Below are 18,615 nucleotides of genomic sequence, written 5' to 3'. Positions count from 1 at the left end.
TCTCTGCTGCCCCCGGGGCCCGCCGCCTCCCCAGCCCTGCCCCGGAGCGGAACCCGAGGAAGGTCAGGGCCGGCCGCCCCGCCCCTCTTCGCCGCCGAGCCGTGGCTGTTAGTGGGTGGCTCACTCACTACTAACTTTGACTTCAGCCGCGTGCAGCTTCCATGGCGGCCTCGCACGTTCCGGGGGAGATTAACATACAGGCGGGAGAGACGGCCAAGGTCGCGGACAGGGACCTGCCGGGGAACGACTGTCCGGAGCAGGACAGGCTTCCCCCACGCTCCTGGAGGCAGAAGTGCGCCTCCTACGTGCTGGCCCTGCGGCCCTGGAGCTTCAGTGCCTCGCTCACGCCGGTGGCCTTGGGCAGTGCCCTGGCTTACAGATCCCAGGGCGTCCTGGACCCCAGGCTGCTGGTGGGTTGCGCCGTGGCCGTCCTTGCCGTGCACGGGGCTGGCAATTTGGTCAACACTTACTATGACTTTTCCAAGGGCATTGACCACAAAAAGAGTGATGACAGGACCCTGGTGGACCGAATCTTGGAGCCCCAGGATGTTGTCCGGTTTGGAGTCTTCCTCTACACTTTGGGCTGTGTCTGTGCCGCTTGTCTCTACTACCTGTCCCCTCTGAAATTGGAGCACTTGGCCCTCATCTACTTTGGAGGCCTGTCTGGCTCCTTTCTCTACACAGGAGGTAAGAATTGGCCCGTTTCCTGGCTGCATGTTCGGGAAACTGCCGCTTGGCGTGGGAGTCGCAGGGCTGGAGACGAGGTTCCAAAGGTTCTGTTCTGAGTTACGCCATTTATGTGAAACCTGTAACACGTAGGCCATGTGGACTTTTTGAAAACAGGAGTGATGTGAGAAGATTCTGGCTTGGCTTATGGAGGTTAGGAATCACACGTATGTAAATTTTTCTCTCTGGCTTCCTTTCCATGGTCCTATCTTAGAATGCCACAGTTTCAAATTTTAGAGGACTTTAAATTCGAAGAGCTCAAAGTTAGACAGCAAGTTGCTGGCAGCTAGATTGCCGAGTGACTCCTTGCAAGAGGCTGATGAAGGCAGTGATGGGCAGGTGGTCAGTTCCTACTTATTAAGCACCTATAATGTGCCAGGCATGTGCTGCATGAACCCAGCAGTCACAGAGCCCTGCTCTTGTGGAAGTTATTTTATAGATCTTGAGACCCGGAAAGTACAAATAATAAATTATATTTAGGGTGACCAGCGTCCTGGTTTGCTCAGGACTTGAGATGGTTCCCAGGATGCTTTACTTTTCAGTGTTGAAATCGGGAAAGTTCCAGGTAAGCCCTGAGGAGTTGGTTCCCTGGCCATCATGTATAAAAATATGATCCGTGCTTTAGGGAAGAAATAAGTAGCTTTAGGGAAGAAATAAGTAGAGCAAGGAAGGAGGATGTAGCTGACTGTTCGAAGTAGTTTGATCAGGGTAGGCCTCATCAATAAGGCAGTGTGAGCAAAGATAGAAGGAAATTGGCTAAGCAGGTGTCTAGAGGAAGGATGTTTCAGATCTTGGAATGGCTGTTCCAAGCTATTAAGGCAGGAGTGTGCTTAAAAAGTTTAAGGAACCACATGAGTACAGTGAGTGAAAGAAGGTAAGAGAAAAGTATGTTTGGGGAGGGTAGAGAAGCACAAAGTTTATGTAGACCTTAATGTTTTAAAGAACCAGTCTGGGGGCGCCTGGGTGGCTCAGTCGGGTAAGCGTCCGACTTCGGCTCAGGTCATGATCTCACGGTTCGTGGGTTCGAGCCTCTCGTTGGTCTCTGTGCTGACAGCTCAGAGCCTGGACCCTGTTTCAGATTCTGTATCTCCCTCTCTCTCTGACCCTCCCCTACTCACGCTGGCTCTCTCTCTCAGAAATAAATAAATAAAAATTTAAAAAAAGAACCAGTCTGGGTGCAGTATTGAGAATGGATGAAGGTGGGTGGGCAAGACGGAAACAGGAAGATGAGGAGGCTGGCTGTTCAACAATCCAGGCCAGAGAGGTTTGGTGGCCTGTGTCAGGGTGGTAGTAATAGAGAAAGGAAGAAGTAGGCAGATTCTGAATATATTTTAATATATTTTGAAGGTAGACAGTGTTTGCTGATGGACAGGAAACGAGGCGGGAGGGAGAGGAATTCAACCTAACTCCAAAGTTTTGGCCTGAGCACTTGAAATGATGGAGTTGAGGGCAAGTGAGATAGAGAAGGGTGGAGACGAGTTTTGGGGGAGGAAGTTGGGAGATGGGCTTTGGACATCTTAAGGCATTAGGTTTCCAAGCGGAGACGTCAGATGGCCGGCTGGATATAAGCATCTGAGTTCCAGGGAGAAGCCTGGGATGGAGATGCCAGGTATTTGGGGGTCTCTGGCACAGAGATAAAGTTGTGCAACTGGATGAGATTACCAGAGAAGAGAGTGGTGATAGAGACCCAGGGAGACCAGGACTGGGACCTGGGGCACTCTGATGTTAAGAGGGGGAGAAAAGAAGGACGGGGTGAGGGAGAGTGTGATGGAGCAGCCAGCTGTGAACAGCTCCGTAAGGGACATCAGTAGGGCGCTGTGGCAGAACTGCATGGGGCAGCGGTGAAGAGGCCCTTGAAGGATAAGGAGCAGGCTACAGGGCTGGGCCTGATTCGGGTGTGAGTCCTTCAGGGCTGGAGGAGTAGCACATGCAAATGCCCTGGGGTCAGGGAGAGCTCAGCATGTTTTACTTTTATTAAGAAAAAATTTTTTTTAAAGTTTTATTTATTTCTGAGAGAGACAGAGACAATGTGAGCAGGGGAGAGTCAGAAGGAGACACAGAATCTGAAACAGGCTTCAGGCTCTGAGCTAGCTGTCAGCACAGAGCCCGACACGGGGCTCAAACCCACAAACTGTGAGATCATGACCCGAGCCGAAGTCAGACACTTAACCGACTGAGCCACCTGGGGGCCCCCAAGCTCAGCATGTTTTAGGATCTATGAAAGCCCAGTGTGATTGAGAGGGAGAGCGCGAGGTACCCTTGGGAAGGCCATTCAGGGCTGGATCATTCTGGTCTCACAGGGCCTCAGGCTCCCCTGCTAGGTGTTCCTCACTCCCAGCCTCCAGCTTTACTCCTTGGACCCCTTTCCTCTAACTCCACCCACTCTCTGGCTGCTTTTAGCCAGTCTCATGGCTTCATATGCCATCTGTTAACCAGGTGACTCTCAAAGGTGTGCCCCTAGTCCAGATTTCTCCACTCCAGACTCGTCTAACTTCTCCCTCAGTAGCTTCTCCCCAAGATCACCCAGGCATCATAAGCCCATAGTGTCTGAAACCAAAGCCCTCATCTCCCCTAAGAACCCTGCCCTCCTCCTCAGCTCTCCCCCTCTCATTCCATGGCAGCTTCCTCCTTCTCGTTCTTCAGGCTGAAAGTCATGGGCATGATCCTTGACTCTTCCTTCTCCCGTCCAGTCCATCAGCAAATCCTGTGGACTCTACTTTCCAAATGCATTTGGGATCTGGCCACGTCCCACCACCTCCCACCACCACTGTCGTCTCCTCGAAAATGGCGGCAGGTTCTTTAATGATCTCTGTGCACCCACCCATGTCCCTTTCAGGAGCTCTCAAATCAGCAGCCGGAGTAGTCCTGTTAAAACATAAGGCCGCCACATCAGTCCTCTGCTCAGAACTCTCGAACGTATCCCGTCTCGTTCAGAGGAAAGGCCGGGGTCTCCACAGTGACCCCCAGGACGGTGCACTGTCTGTTCTCCCTGCTCTTTGTGCTCTAGCCACACTGCTCTCTTGGCTCTTTCTGGTACAGGCAGGACATGCTGTACCTTTGCAGATGCTTTTCCTTGGCTTGGAACACCCTTCCTCCTTCTGTTTGCCTGAGTCACTCTCTGACCTCTGCCACCCATTTGCCCATGCGTTTGCTGTTTTGTGAGGCTTTTCTTTCTACCCTATTTAAAATTACAATAAAGTTGTGTTGTTGTTGTTTTTTGCAGCAGATGAAAATAAAATAAAGTAAAAATAAAACTTTATTTTTATATAAAACACGCACACCGTGTTTTCCTCCGAAGTACCTTTCCTATAGCTCTTTTTCTGCTTGATTTTCTTTGCTTCACAGCACATACTACTCCTTTTTAAAAATTTAATTTTTTTTTCATTTTAGAGATTGAGAATGAGCAGAGGAGGGGGCAGAGAGAGAGAGAGAGAGAGAGAGAGAGAGAGAATCTAGGCTCTACGCTCAGCACAGAGCCCGAAGTAGAGCTCAGTCCCACGACCCTGGAATCATGACCTGAGCTGAAATCAAGAGTCAGATGCTCAACCAAATGAGCCACCCAGGCGCCCCACAGTATATACTACTTCTAACATACATTTACAGTACTGACTGTTAATTATCTTCCCCTTAAGACTGTAAGCTCCCTGGGATTAAGGATTTGGGTCTCTGTTCTTTGCTGAATGCATAGTGCCCATAACACTGCCAGGCATGTATTCAGTACTTAATATTCATTGAGTGAACACATGGGGAGATGCTGAAATGTATTGAGCATATTATGTAATGATATGATTTATGGGTTTTTTTTAATTGACCTTTATTGATATAATTGGCTTACTGTGAAATGCACAGATCTTAAGTGTTACAGTTTGATGCACGCCATTGTATAGCCCCCAATCTGCACGATACAGAACATTTCCAGCACTCAAAAACTTATCTTTCTGTCAATTCCCACCCTCCCAACCCTATCCAGAGGCCACCACTATTTGATTTCTTTCACATAGATTGTTTTGCCGGATCTAGAACATTATATAAGTGGAATTGTTCAGAATGAGTCCTTATACCTGGTGTCTTCGCTCAGCATGGTGTTTTGTTTTGCTTTCATTTTTTTTATGTTTATTTATTTTTGAGAGAGAGACAGAACCTGAGTGGGGGAGGGGCAGAGAGAGAGGGAGACACAGAATCTGAAACAGGCTCCAGGCTCGGAGCTGTCAGCACCGAGCCTGATGTGGGACTTGAACTCGTGACAGCAAGATCATGACCTGGGGTTGAAGTCAGACACTTAACCAACTGAGCCACCCAGGCACCCCAGCATGGTGGTTTTGAGATTCATCATGTTTGATGTGCATCAGTAGTTCCTTCTTATTGTGGAGTAGTGTACAGTGTGTGGACATCCCACAGTTTGTTTATCCTTTCTCCTGTTCAGAGACATATGGATTGTGTCCGTATTTTGGCTGTCATGCCTGAGCATTCATGTTTAAGTGCCTGAGGATTTGAGTTTAAGTCTTTCTGTGAATATTTGTTTCCATTTTTCTTGGGTGAATGCCTAGGAATGGAATTGCTGGGGTCATAAGGTAGATGAATGCTTATGGGAAGCTGCCAAAGTGTTTTTTTTTTTTTTAAGTAAGCTTTATGCCCACTGGGGAGCCCTACACGGGGCTTGAACTCATGACACCCCTCCCTCCCCCCCCCGCCAAGATGAACACCTGAGCCGAGATCTAGAGTCGGACACCTAACCGACTGAGACACCCAGGCGCCCTGCCAAAGTGTTTTCTAAAGTGGTTGTACTACTTTTACATTCCCACTGGCAATGTTTAAGAGTTCCATTTACTCCATGTCCTTGCCAACATTTTGATTTATGTTCTAGCAAATTCATTCTGGCTGCTGTGTGAAGAACTCACCCAGCCTTTCCCTGTATTGGCTCATGTGGAAAATGGTGGTGGGATGGGAAGTTCCGAGGTGGGCCACATTCTACAGGTTGGGCATGTGAGCCCTGAGCCACACGTCCACCCGGCACTCAGGAAGCAGCTTTCTCTCTGAAGGCCCTATCATTGTCTTGTGTCAGATAACCTCAAGCAGGCTTCCAGACCTTTCTTGGCCCTCGAGTGGGTGTGCGGTCGGTTTTTGTGGGGGACCTGTTCAAGGTGGGGTCTATTCTTGCAGGCACATGTTTGTGTTCCACTTTGCTCACATCACGTTTTGCCACGTGATCTAAGGAGATGTTCTTGGGTAATCTAGCCAGATTCAAGGCTGTAGAGCTGTTGTGTCTTCTTCCATAGCCACAGCCCTGACATCTGCTTGGAGAGCTGGGCGTGTAAGTGAGCAACTGGTGGAGAAGCATGCCAGGTCCCTGCTGGGAGCCTTCCTGCCCGGCATCTTCCTCGGGCAGAGGGTGACATTTTGCAGGAGACACTGATTTGTTAACTTAATACTGGAGCCAGTGCTCTGCTTGTGAGAAGTTCCTCCTAGAGGCCATGTCCTCAGTGGACTTACCGCAACGCTGCTTGGGGAGTACAGAATTCGTTTGCTGCATGTTGCAGGTACCGGGGGCCACGGCCGTGACAACGCTTCCCTGGGGATGCTTCAGTCTAAAGAACCAAGAGTGGTCATTTAGCACCAAAGCACCCCGACTAAGTGGAGGCGATAGCTAATACTATGGTGGCAATCAGCTTGCAATATATGAACGTAGCAAGTCTACACATTGTACACCTTACACTTGCTCTAGGTCAGTTTTCTTTCAAGAAAGCTGGAAAAGAGAGACGACCACAAAGAAGCCCAGCTACTAGTGTGAAGGCAGTCTTGGGCTGAACCCATTCTTTGGCTACCCTGGCTTTAGATCATCTGCAGACCATTGCCTATTATCATTTTAGGCTGGTTAAAATGCAGTTGATGACCCAATACTTTGATTTGTCTCCTGATCCTGAGGCCATCAGTTGGAAGCTTGGTTAGATCAGGTTTCCCAAGCTTCTGTGGCCGTGTGTGTGTGTGTGTGGACCACCTTCCACCCACTCCATGCTGCCTCCCTCTGAGTGGGTCATGTTCCTTCGCCTCAGCCCCAGCCCCAGGTGCTTGTTACTGTAGCTCTGTGTTCAGGTCAGCCTTTGTGCCCCTCGCTGGGGACGAGCTGTGAACGAGCCAGACACCAGGCGCTGCCCTCATGGAACTTCCCGTTTGAGGGAAGGAGGCAGATTGAGTAATTAGAACCACGATGATCTTTCTGAAGGTGGAGGTCTGGGTGCCCCGGGAGCATGTTGCAGTGGACTGGCTGTGGCCTAGTGGGTGAGCAGAGGCTACCTCCAGGCACAGTCTTTAAGATCTTGAAGGGTGCGTAGGAGTCAGCCAGGCAAAGGCAGGGTGGGGGGTGAGGAAGGGGGGTGACGTGCTTGGAGGCCTTGAGGAACTGACCGAAGTGTGAGTGGAGGAGGAGGGGAGCGTAAAGTGAGGCCAGAGGTGTCCTGAGGACAGCTTGTGACAAGGGTTTTGAGGTGTGTGTTGGGAGAAGGGCATGGTCAGATTCCTGTATTTTTTTAGATGTTTATTTACTTTGGGAGAGAGCAAGCAGGGGAGGGGCAGAGAGAGAGGAAGACAGAGAATCCTAAGCAGGCTTTGCTCTGATAGCTCAGAGTTTAAACTCATGAACCGTGAGTTTATGACCTGAGCTGAAATCAAGGGTCAGATGCTTAACCAACTGAGCCACCCAGGCATCCCAGGTCAGTATTTCGGAAGGACCCCTCTGGCTGTGGAGATGAGATCTAATCTGTGGAGATTAGATTGGGGGGGGGGGGTCATAAGCATGGCTGTCATCATGTTCCAGGCGTAGGATGACCCTGACCCAGATTCGGAGACGGGAGTGAGGTCGAGTGGAGTGTGGCATCGCTCGAGAGAACTGGGCAGGTTCGGATGAAGTGGTTTAGACAGGATATGAAGTGGGTTGTCAGTCCAGCAGGAAGAATCTGGGGTGGGGGGTGGGAGGGAGGGTTAGTTTGAACTTCATGGGAACCAGAGAGGGGAAGCAGCACAGTAGCCTCGTCTTAGCTGTTTTACTCATTTTGTGGGCAAAGGTTTCTTTATGTGGAGTTTGGGCACCATCAGATTTCACCAAGATTTGCTGGGGATTTTCATAACCAGAGGCCTCCAGAGGCCGTGGAAGAAGGAGGCAGAAAGTAAGAGACTGGGATGGGTATTCTGAGGTACTGGTAGGTGGAAGCGATGTCTTGCACGGGCTGGCGAAGGTCCGCAAGACCTTTTAGATCCTTCGCCGGCTCTCCGGTTGAATTGTGGGTGCTGGGAGCCCTCTGCTGTTTGTTGCAGGACTTTGCTGGGGGGCGGTAGGAAGGAGAGCTTGGGGACGACCCTGAAGCCTAACTGGGTGAGTGTTCCTGCCCCTCTGTGTCACTGGAGACCAAGTCAGGCCTGCTCTGGAGGGCAGGGAGCTCACTGCCTGCCCGTACTCTCCATCTGAGAAGGCCCGGCTGCCTTGGGACCGAAGAACAGCCCCTCAGTTTCGAGCCCTTGACCTCACTCTCTGGGTTTTCTGGCTGTAGGAATCGGATTCAAGTATGTGGCTCTGGGAGACCTCGTCATCCTCATCACTTTCGGCCCGCTGGCTGTGATGTTCGCCTACGCCGTCCAGGTGGGGTCGCTGGCCGTCTTCCCGCTGGTCTACGCCATCCCCCTCGCCCTCAGCACTGAGGCCATCCTCCACTCCAACAACACCAGGGACATGGAGTCCGACAGGGAGGCCGGCATCGTCACGCTCGCCATCCTCATCGGCCCCACCTTCTCCTACATGCTCTACAACACGCTGCTCTTCCTGCCCTACCTGATCTTCAGCATCCTGGCCACACACTACAGCATCAGCCTGGCCCTGCCCCTGCTCACCATCCCCATGGCCTTCTCCCTGGAGCGACAGTTCCGAAGCCAGACTTTCAACAAACTGCCCCAGCGGACTGCCAAACTCAACCTCCTGCTGGGGCTCTTCTACGTCTTTGGCATCATCCTGGCCCCAGCGGGCAGTCTGCCCAAACTCTGAGGGGACCAGGAGCTCCCCCCACCCAGCCCTTGCCCCCTCATCTTAGAATGTGTTTGTTGAAGGCAGAGAATCAGAGGAGGGAGGGTGATTTGGCAGTGAGGGGCCGAAGGATGGCTTCTGAACTCCCACCTCTTTTTTATTATTATGTTTGTAAAGATAAGGTTTGTTTTTGTATTAATCCGTTTTATGGTGACTCTGGGAACCACTTGTATCAGAAGGTGAACTGGATGCATGGCTCTTGTTTTATTTATAATTTCCACTAGGGGGTGCTGTTAGGTCACCCAGGATTTTGTGAAGGAGCCGCCAGGTCGGCCTTCTGTCCTGAGGAGCCCTTGTAACTGGGCCCCTGCTTGCTCCACGTACTCACGGTAAGCTTCCTCCCGGTGTGTTGGCCTCGCAGGATGCGCTGGCGGTCGGTGCCAGGCCCCCGGGCCACGGGAGCGTCCGTCTCTTACTCTGAGCACTTGCATCCTAAGGGACACTGCTCGAGAGAGAGCCCCCCTCGTTACCGGTCTGGCGTGGCTCCCAGCCTTGGGCCTGGGCTGTGCGTCAGACCCATTTGTCCTTCATCTCCCCGTTTGCTGTTGCCACAGCTGAGGCGTGTCCTGTGGCAGGACAGTCCAGCCGAGGGCTGCCGAGGGCGAAACCCTCCCCCCCCCCACCCCACCCGGAGGCAGCTGAGAAAATCACTCTGCTTTGGTAGGGCAGCTGTTTTCCCTGTATAGAATCTACTGGAATGACTCCAGCCCTTTCAGTAACTATCAGGAGCCCTGAAATTGTAGAGGCGCCGTCCTTGCGGACCCCTTAAAGCCCACAAGGCTGCTTCTACCCCACCCATTGCCTTTCCTAACGCTCCCCTGTGCCCACCCTCCATTTCTGTCTGGATCCCATTTGTGCGTCTCCTATTCACTGAGCCTGTTTGGGTAGCAGCTTAGCAGCTGAGTTGAGGACAGTTGTCACTTTCCACGGAGCTGCGGGGACATCAGCCCATCCCTGAACCAATAAGCCGATAGACACAGTCCTGATCCGGTTCAGCCAGTTGACAGGCCCTGCCAGAGAAGGAGCCATGTCTTCCTCTTTGAAGACAGATGGGCAGCACTGACCCCACTCCTCCCGAAGGCTGCAGTGGCCTTGTGCAAAGATCCTTTGCTCCCAGAATGGGGAATTCCAATGCTGCTTTTCACTTCACTGCCTGCAAAGTATAATTTCTGAGCTAGAGCTGCCCACTTGCGTTTGGTCCACGACTGAAATACATCGAGGCCATCATGCTTTTCCGTTGTGATTCCAGCCTTTCTGATAGGTGTCTCAGGGGCCCGGCCTGCCGAAAAGGACAAGAACTGGTTCTTAACCCTCAACATCAGGCTAAGTATGAGTTGGTTCCTTGAGTTCGGATTGGTCAGTCTCCCTGGGAAGAAAACATACTGGAAATCGCAAACGTTCCTCCAAAGTTGAAGGTGGTCTGACTGCAGAGAAGGTCCGGAATCCTCGGACGGTGGTCAGAGCGCAGTGACGAGAGGGGGGCTGCAATCCTTCCCAGCCACCATTTTTGTTTTGACGCCAGGCTTGTGGCATTTGGGTGCTCACAGGGGTCCTGCCTCCAAAGACAGGCTCTTGTGGCACCTCTTCAGGCCGTTCTCACACGGGGCTCACCTGTGGCAAGGACCGGGGCTCCCTGCTTCCCCAGCCCAGACCCACCTTCGCCAGCACACGTGTCGGAAGTTGGCCTCTGGCCCCTGCCCTGCGTCGTGGTACAGATTTTAATGCATATTTTTTAATATAAATGTTTCTAAAAGGCCAGATTTGGTGCCAGGTTTTATACACAGGTCACCATAATTTGTATTACCGGCCCTGATTCAGTGAAGGTTCTCTTTAGACTTGTTAATAAAAACAATGTCTTATCAGTTGTCTCTGCGTTCCTCCTGCTTCCTGTCCTGCTGTGAAATGATGCGTGAATCTCGGGAGAGCAGCACAGGAACACGGGGCCATTCGGCCGGGGGGGTCGGGGCGGGGGGCCTGATCTTCGCCCATGAATTTGGATGGGGGCTTGACCAGATCTGAGGAGTCTTTAGGAAAGACGGGAGGGACCACTTAGAACCAGCCAGGCCAGATTATCCTCACTTCCTCCGTCCTGTCCTGCATTCGTTTTTCTGTTCTCTTGATGGGGTCACTGCGCTGATGGATGGAGAACACGTAGTTGATAGAGGACCCTTGGGTTTCAGCTGCCATTTGACAATATGTCCTTAGGAGCAGAGCAGAGATCTAGTCAGAGGAATCTGTGGGAGACGGAACGCACTGCGGGGAGAGAGCTGGCTGATGAGGGTGTCCTGACCAGCGGCAAGGAGGCCCTTAGTAGCCCGTACGAACCCGCCCTCCGCCCTCCGCCCTCACCTTCCACCCAGCCAGATCCAACACCTGTTGTTAATGACTGGAATTAGCCCAAATCACAGGCTTTGTAAACCTCGGGGAAGAGCTTATAAAATAGCTGACTGTTAGGATCCTCATAAACCAAAAGGCTGCTTTGGTGGATCAGAGGAGAAATTTAACATGAATCAATCTACTTGGGTCCCCAAACCAACTTGTATGACATCAGAAGGGGGTGGATCCATGGCACAGCAGCAGTAGATGCGTCTGGGTCCTGGGGCTCTGGGAAGGGGCGGGCAAGAGACCAGGGGTGTTGGCTGGGCGCTTGCTCTATTTGCTCACTGTGAGGTTGCTTCCCTTCGGCTCCATGCTGGGAGTTCGGTCCTGGAATCCACCCTCGTTTCTTGGACATTGTTCTAGAAGGATTCAAATACCTCTGACAGTCATCCTTGCTGAAGAGTACAGTGGGCCTGGAGGGCACCGGTTCCTACCACCCAGTCCCCGTATCGGCCTTGTCTCGGGGAAGCACCCGTTCTCCACGATCTACTTTGCCCACCTCCCCTATTCAAGGCATTTCCCTGCCTCTCCACTCCCTGTAGGGCCTTTGCACAAAATCCCGACCTGGGGACTCGATGCTGTAGGGCAATGAAATACATCACATGTTATCAATTCCTCTGCTAATCCTGTGTCCAAACAAACACAAAAATCTGAGCCTGCTACCTGGCCCAAAGGTCTCAAACTTGAGTCAGTAATGAGTTCTTGCTTTCGTGAAGGCTAATGTGATCTGAGGCAAATTAACAGGCAATTAGTGTCCAGAACAAGGAAGGCACAGGCCCTGTCCCTCCTTGTGATGTTGGATCATGTATAGGGGGCTGGGTCCATTTCTGAGCTCTTTCCCTTTCTTATTTATTTTTATTCTTGTTAAGTCGATATAGGGATGGGTCAGAAACATGCCATGGGTAGAATAGCCTTGGATTTCAGCAAGGCATTCGGCAATATGGTATGAAATGAGAAACGGGAGAAAATGCAGTCAGGGGAACTTTACTTCTGTGTGCACGTGCACATGTGTGTCTGTGTGTGCACATGCATGTGTGTTTTCACACTGGTGACAGCTGCAACAGAGATTTTATGTCTCTCGGTATGGGAGCTGCATTTTGAAGATATGATTAACAGACTGGATCTTGTCCAGAAAGCTGTGGGCACACTGGCCAGACACTTAGAACAACGTTGACATGGTAAGGAGATTGACGAGAGGTGTGTGTGTGTGTGTGTGTGTGTGTGTTTGTGTGTGACTTCAAAGGGCAAACCTAGGATCAATGGATAGAAGTTACATGGCCCCAAGTTCAAGCTCTTAGGTCAAGAAGAACTTTCTAGCTATTGGAGGAATTGGCAAGTGGGATATTCAAAACATCGCAATGGTAGTGAGCTCCCTGTGACGAGAGGCATTCAAGTGAAGGATGGCTTGTCAGAAACACTGAAGCAAAGCATTAGATGTCAGAGAGGGTGGACAAAAAGACCTTCAGGGTCTCCCAATCCTGTGATATGGTGGTTCTGTATTTCTGGGATTATCTCAAACCTGCCTCCAAGAGTTGGAAGAACAGAGGACAGGAAATATGTCACCATTTCCTCTCTGTGGTGTCAGACTGTTATCTGTGTGCCTATTTTAACAGGCACAGCTGTGATTAATATTCCTTTTTTTAGAGACCATACACACACACACACACACACACATACACATACCCACGCGCGCACACACACTCACACGGAGTTGATTTTGCCCTTGAAGTGCAGTGGATGACAGACAGCTCCGTTCCTCCGAGCCCCGCAGACCACTCGGCTGCTAATGGACTGTCAGCCTCCTTCATTCCGGGCTCGACTGTGCACCGGCTGGTGTGAAAGCAATGCTTCTGGCAAGAACCCGGCACTCGGGTCTCTGCCGTTGACATTTGTGATTTGCCCTTCTTCAAATCGGGACGGCCCTCCCACCGTGAGTAACTAAGCCAGGATGCCAAAGGGCGGTGTCAACCAAGTCAGGTCCCCTGCCTGCCAAGGTGACAGGGCTGTTCCTTGGTGGGGGAAAGGCTGGAATTGCAAGGCACGGACCCCTTCAGTGCCTCGACCCTCTGGACACCCCGAGAGCTCTGGAAGGGTCTTGAGCACATGTTCTCAACCACACATTTTGGGCAGAAAGAGAAGTTGGGGGGGGGGCATACTGTGATGCTAATCCATCCAGAGAGGCAGCCCTCTGTGCTGTGTGACTCAAGGGCGCACCCCACGTCCACACGCCCGCGCTCCTGCCATATCAGCATTGCTCCTGTTAGGGTCATGGTGGGTTTAAGAGGGAAGCTCGGGGTCTGGCCCTGGTGCCTGTGGGGGCTTAGTTTGTCAACACGACCGCTGTCATCTCCCCCAGTAGGTGGCAGAACTAGAGCACAGGGACCTGTTTTACTTATCGTCTGAGTCAGCACTTCAGATCCAGCTCGTCTTCGTGATACGCAGAAGCCTCGAAATAAATGTTTGCTGAGTGACTGAGTGAGTGGCAATCATAAAGCTATCACTGTGGGCATTGGGCATTGTTCTAAAAGTGAAGTACATTCTTTTAATGCTCAGGACGACCCCATGAATGGAGTATTAAGGTCTCTTTTTCAGAAGAGAGGAAACTGAGGCTCTGGGAGTTTATTAAATTCTCCCAGGCTCATCCACGTGGCAAGTGATGGAAGCACAATTCGAACCTTGGAGTCTTTCGGGGCACGGTCTGCCCTCATCCCCGTCTTGTGTGTCTTGTGTGCCCTGCGGCACCTTGCACGCGGGGCTCAGTCGTCCTACCCTTAGCAGTGCTGGGGTTGAGGGAGCGGACACAAGGCTGCTGGTGGGGGTGTGGGAGAAGCCGGCTTCAGAAGCATCAGGGAGGGAGCAGCCTTCACAGTCTCCCCGCCTCGCCAGTGCTCATCGGCAGGGGCTCCTGGAATCACTCCCAAGGGCGTGTGAGTGATGGGGCCGGCTGCAGGCCCACAGAGGCGGCTCAGGGCCCGGAGAGGTGGCTCCCATCCTGGAGGGACAGCCACCGCCCACTGTGGGCGCCCCAGACAGACACAGTGAGAGCCTGAGGCTGGCAGAAGAGACTAGCAGGTGAAGGCAGAGGAGGCGCCATGGGCTGGGCACTGCTCTCAGCCTCGGCGCTGGTCCACTGCCCTCTGGACTTCAAGGTGAGCCCTGCCCTGAGTCCCCCACCCCTGCCCAGGCCCTCAGCCCTGCAGCCTCCAACACCTTGGGGCCAGGGGTGGGGGCTGACTGTACAGGGAGAGTAACTAAGCAGCTTGTCAAACCTATTCTGGTGGGTCTCTCATCCCCCATAGTGATGCGGGAAGGTCCGTTCAGGTTACATTTCTACTCCTGTGCCCACCAGCCTATGTTGCTTTCTCTGTTTCTCGCAGTCCCCACCCAGCCACTGACTCAGAGTTCCCACGGCAGGAACGTGGGTGACTCTGCTTCCCGAGAGTGTGGCTGGCTGCCAGGTGGCCAGGGTGGGGGGTACTGAAAGAGCCCCTCCGTACCTTCAGAGTGAGCAGCCCCTGGAGCTGACGGTTATATGGTGTTGGGGACACAGAAGACTCAGTGACAGGAGGCTGAGTGAGGCATGTCACCTAAAGAATAGACACTGGCAACCACAGTGCCCTGAGGGTAGAGAAGGGGGTGCTAGATGGAGCTAATCATCGAGGCTTCCGGGAAGACTTCCAGGAAGAGGTGGTCATGAGGGTGATTATTTCCTTGGAAGCTGAGGTGCTGGTGGACCCCAGCTGGAGAAAGTCCTCTGGCGGCTGCCCGCGAGTTTGGGTGAAGCTTCCTCAGCCTCTCTGGTGGTACAGCCAGACAATTGCAGCACCAAGGCAGGTGTGCTAAGGGCCATTACACCACTGCCAAGGTCAAAGCCAGAAGAAAGAAAAACTCTGACACATCCTCGCTGAGAAATAAACAGGAGGGGCTGGTGGGGCACTTAATCAGCCAGGGCTGCCAATACCTAATCAAGATGAATGGCCTTGAGAGATGAGGTCCAGGGAAGGCATTGTGTTAGGGGATGGGAGATGGCCTCAGCTCTGGGCTGCAGTCAGGCCCCGGAATGCCAGATTCTGGAGAGATGCCGAGGTGGTGGGAGGTCACCACTGTCACCAACTGTCACCAACCAAGGCTTTCCAGTTGACACTTCCCTGGCCAAGGACCTTTCCTGAGCCTGCTCTGGGCCAGCTGTATCTCAGGACTGAAGCACGCCCCTGCTCTTTAAGGACTCAAGTGAGCTGGTGAAGAGAGCACACATGGATAAGTTATTCTCACGCTGTCGCAGGTGCTGTAATAGAGGCCCAAAGGGTGTGGGAGAATGAGGGTGGCAGAGATTAATGGTTCCAGACCCGGCTCATCAGTTCACTGTTAAGGTCAAACTCTTGCACCTGGGCTTCCGACCACTGGCCTTCTCTGGCGCCACCTGCAGGCGGCTGCGGGGAAAGCCAGTCATTCACAATTCCAGTCATACACAATTACAATGACAGCACTGAGTTTAATCAAGTCCAGGCTGTATTGCTTGCCCACCGCGTGCGCTCAGCCATGCTATGTTACCTCTTTAAGGGGGTCCTTTTCCCCAAATGCACTAGGGAGAGAGGTAACACCATCTCCTTGGGCTCCCATCAAGGTTCGACAAGGGTAGAACATCCAGGAAATATCTGAAGTCTGTTTTATCAGGGTCGTCATTCTGTTACAAACATCTGCCCATGTGCAAGTGTGTGCGAATGTGTGTGTGCGCCTGTGTACGTGGGGGGACACCTGCCCTCTGCCACCTCACCAGCAGGATAGTTATTATTCTGGGTCTTCAGGAAGAGCCGAAAATTAATGGAACCTGATGCAATGAACGACACCTTGTAAAACAATCTCAATTACCAGATAACCAATCTCCGTGCAATTCCAGAGAGGATAAAAAGAGACCACGGGGCTTGTGAGCAAATGAGAGCCCAGAACTGCGGGCAGAGGCAGGGAGGCGGAACCGTCCGTTATCTCGCCTGCTCAGAACAGAGGTTGGGCACGGGGAGGGCTCCTGTGCTGAGAAGAGGCGTTCTTTCTCCAAGAAGGGGCGAGGAGGGGATGGTGAAGAGCAAAGATAACCGAGTTAGTCAAGTGGGGAAGCAAGCTATGTAGTCTGTGCCCTCCCCCCACCCCCCAGACCATTGGGTGGCAGGCAGCGCTGGACGCCTGCTTCCCCAGGAGGGGCCAGGCCCTGCCTTGGAAACCCCAATGGCTCCCTGGGGTTATACTAGTTCTTCAGCTCCTTCCCGGCTCTGTGGGGAGAGTGTCCTCACATTCACGTCCTGGGGTCTGTCCTGAGACAGAGAAGTTGAAGGAGCAGTGAGGGTAACAGCAGACTGTCCTCACCGCATGACCACGGCCAGAGCGAGAGTCTCCCTTCCCCGAGTCCAGGAGGCAGAGGGCTTTCACCAGGCCCTTCTCCATGCACCTGTCAGCCCGGCCTCCCCGCAGCCCCGAGAGGGATGGCCTCGGCTGGCTTCACAGGCTGAATGGCTCTGTGACTTGTTCAAGGTCACAAGGCCACGGAGAGGCAGACCCAACTCGCTCTTCTCTGACTGTAAATGCGGCGCTCCTTTGGTTAAAAATCTCATTTTCAAAACTTCATTCTTGTGAAGGGGGGAAAGCATGATGGTTTGGTTTTTTTAGTCTCATTTTGAATTTAAATCTCTTTAAAATGTTGAAAGAACCACAGCTGCCTGTCTGTCGTCGTCTTCCCTTCCCTTCTCCTTCCTGCCTCTCCCCTCACTTCCCTCCCCTCACCGGCTGCCCTGAGCTCCCCCTGCACGTGCCGGCTGCACTGGGCGCTGGAGGAGAGATAGGAGAGGTAGGGTCGAGGGGCCTGGCAGAGGAAGGGGAGGGTCTCGGTGTTCCCACTGTTTGGGCAGGGGCTGGATGCTTCTATGCTTTGTGCCGTCTGACCCCAGAGACCATCTCAGCCATCCTTCCCACCTACAGCAGAAGCATGGCTCCTGCCACCTTGGGAGCCAGGGGTCCTCAGACAAATCATCTAAGGAAACCCACACTGCAGGGTCTCACCAGCTTTGTTCTCTGCTCTTTGCTGTCTGACCTGAGAGAGGCTCACATGTGAGTGTTCTCTCCTTTGAGGCTCAGGGCGACTCCATGATGGAGTTATAACAGTTCCCATTTTGTAGATGAGGAGACTGAGGTTCCTGCAGCAAGATTTCAAGCACCTTGCTCCCGAAGTCCCCAGGCAGATACAGCCACCCAAGGTCGCAGAGCCAGTCACCCAGCTAGGCTTGGAAGGCAGGTGCTGTGACTCCAAATCTAGTGCTCTTCCCAACCATGCCCTTTAGCATGCCAACCTTGATCCCAGCCTCTAGAAGGCGGGGGTGGGTTGGAGGACTTGTGGCTTCCAGGGTGCTCCTGAAACACCCATGTCAGAGATAAAATTCAAGGAGAACGGCAGGCCTGACCCCGCGGAGAGCAGGGAGAGCGGCGATGGCTCCCCCGGTGGGGATAAAGCAAACAGGCGAGGAGCCGCTGATTGGGAGATAATCTCTGAGAAATGATCAAGTGCCAGTTGCTTCCGCAGCTGCGGGGCTGCATCTGGGCCCAGTGCTGACGTGAGCTCCACCCCCAGATCCGCATTGTCACCGCTTGTTGGAAAAACAGATGTTATTGTTCTCTGTTCCCATCCCTTTGTCCCTAATAGGCACTTAAGTGCAGGAGGGGAACGGAGAAACGGGGACAGAATCCTGTGTCTATTTCAGGCTCTATGCGGAAGCTTGCACTTCAGTGGGACTTGCCGTTTGGGGTAGATGCAGCTGCAGAGAAGGACCTCCTCTCCCTGCCCTGAGTGTTCCAGCACTAGCACGTGCTGAGGTCTGGTTCTGGGATGGGGTGATTCCAAGTCTCCAAGGTGCCCTGCTTGGACTGGACCCTTGGCTGATGTTAGACGAAGGGCCACCCCTGACCTTCTGCCTTTGATGCCCAGAATTTGGGGAGGCTGGATGAGGTCAAGGACTGATGGGATCAAGGTCTTGAGTCTCATTCTTGTTTGGGACTCATTCATTCATTCATCCATCCATCTATTCATTCATCCATCTGCTGCTGAGCACATTTCTTCAATTTAACCCAAGCTCTGACAGCAGCATGGTGCTTTGCAGGTAACTTCTTGCAGAAGGACAGGACATCCTCTTCCATCAGGTCACCGTGGCTCTGACTTAATGGGAGCTCAGAGGCTCTCTTGCGCAGAAATAGCTCTGCAGCAGCCTGCCCGGTGCCTCGAATCCCACCGTCAGTCAGTCCTCTGGATGAAGGCATTGTATTTCCCAAAGGGCCCTGCCAAAATACGGGTGCATAACTGAGGAGGGCTCACAAAGGCGGGGGCAAAGGCTTGCCCGTCACCAGGGAGAACAGAGGACGGGGCCCCAAGTGAATGCCACACAAGATGGGTAAGTTCTGGCAGG

The 18,615-nt window shown here is 52.7% G+C and overlaps 1 protein-coding gene across 1 annotated transcript; it reads left to right on the top strand.

The window, feature by feature from the left end:
• The first annotated feature begins 10 nt into the window (after window positions 1-10).
• Window positions 11-10,660, top strand: UBIAD1 (UbiA prenyltransferase domain containing 1). Its single transcript, XM_077763807.1, has 2 exons — window positions 11-687; window positions 8,268-10,660. Exons 1-2 carry the CDS (start codon window positions 162-164, stop codon window positions 8,753-8,755), a joined length of 1,014 nt encoding a protein of 337 aa, XP_077619933.1. The 5' UTR covers window positions 11-161; the 3' UTR covers window positions 8,756-10,660.
• Window positions 10,661-18,615: the final 7,955 nt, after the last annotated feature.

Source organism: Crocuta crocuta, unplaced genomic scaffold, assembly GCF_008692635.1.
Source record: "Crocuta crocuta isolate KB4526 unplaced genomic scaffold, BGI_CrCroc_1.0 scaffold13, whole genome shotgun sequence".
Taxonomy (NCBI): Eukaryota; Metazoa; Chordata; class Mammalia; order Carnivora; family Hyaenidae; genus Crocuta; species Crocuta crocuta.
Note: the sequence above shows the minus strand (reverse complement) of the source record. Positions and strands in the feature narration are given on the sequence as shown.

Excerpts from the sequence above, each read along its gene's own strand:
- UBIAD1 (XM_077763807.1), top strand. The coding sequence starts at position 162 with ATGGCGGCCTCGCACGTTCCGGGGGAGATTAACATACAGGCGGGAGAG. Across the intron at positions 688-8,267 it reads CTCCTTTCTCTACACAGGAG|GAATCGGATTCAAGTATGTG; the intron begins GTAAGAATTGGC and ends TTCTGGCTGTAG.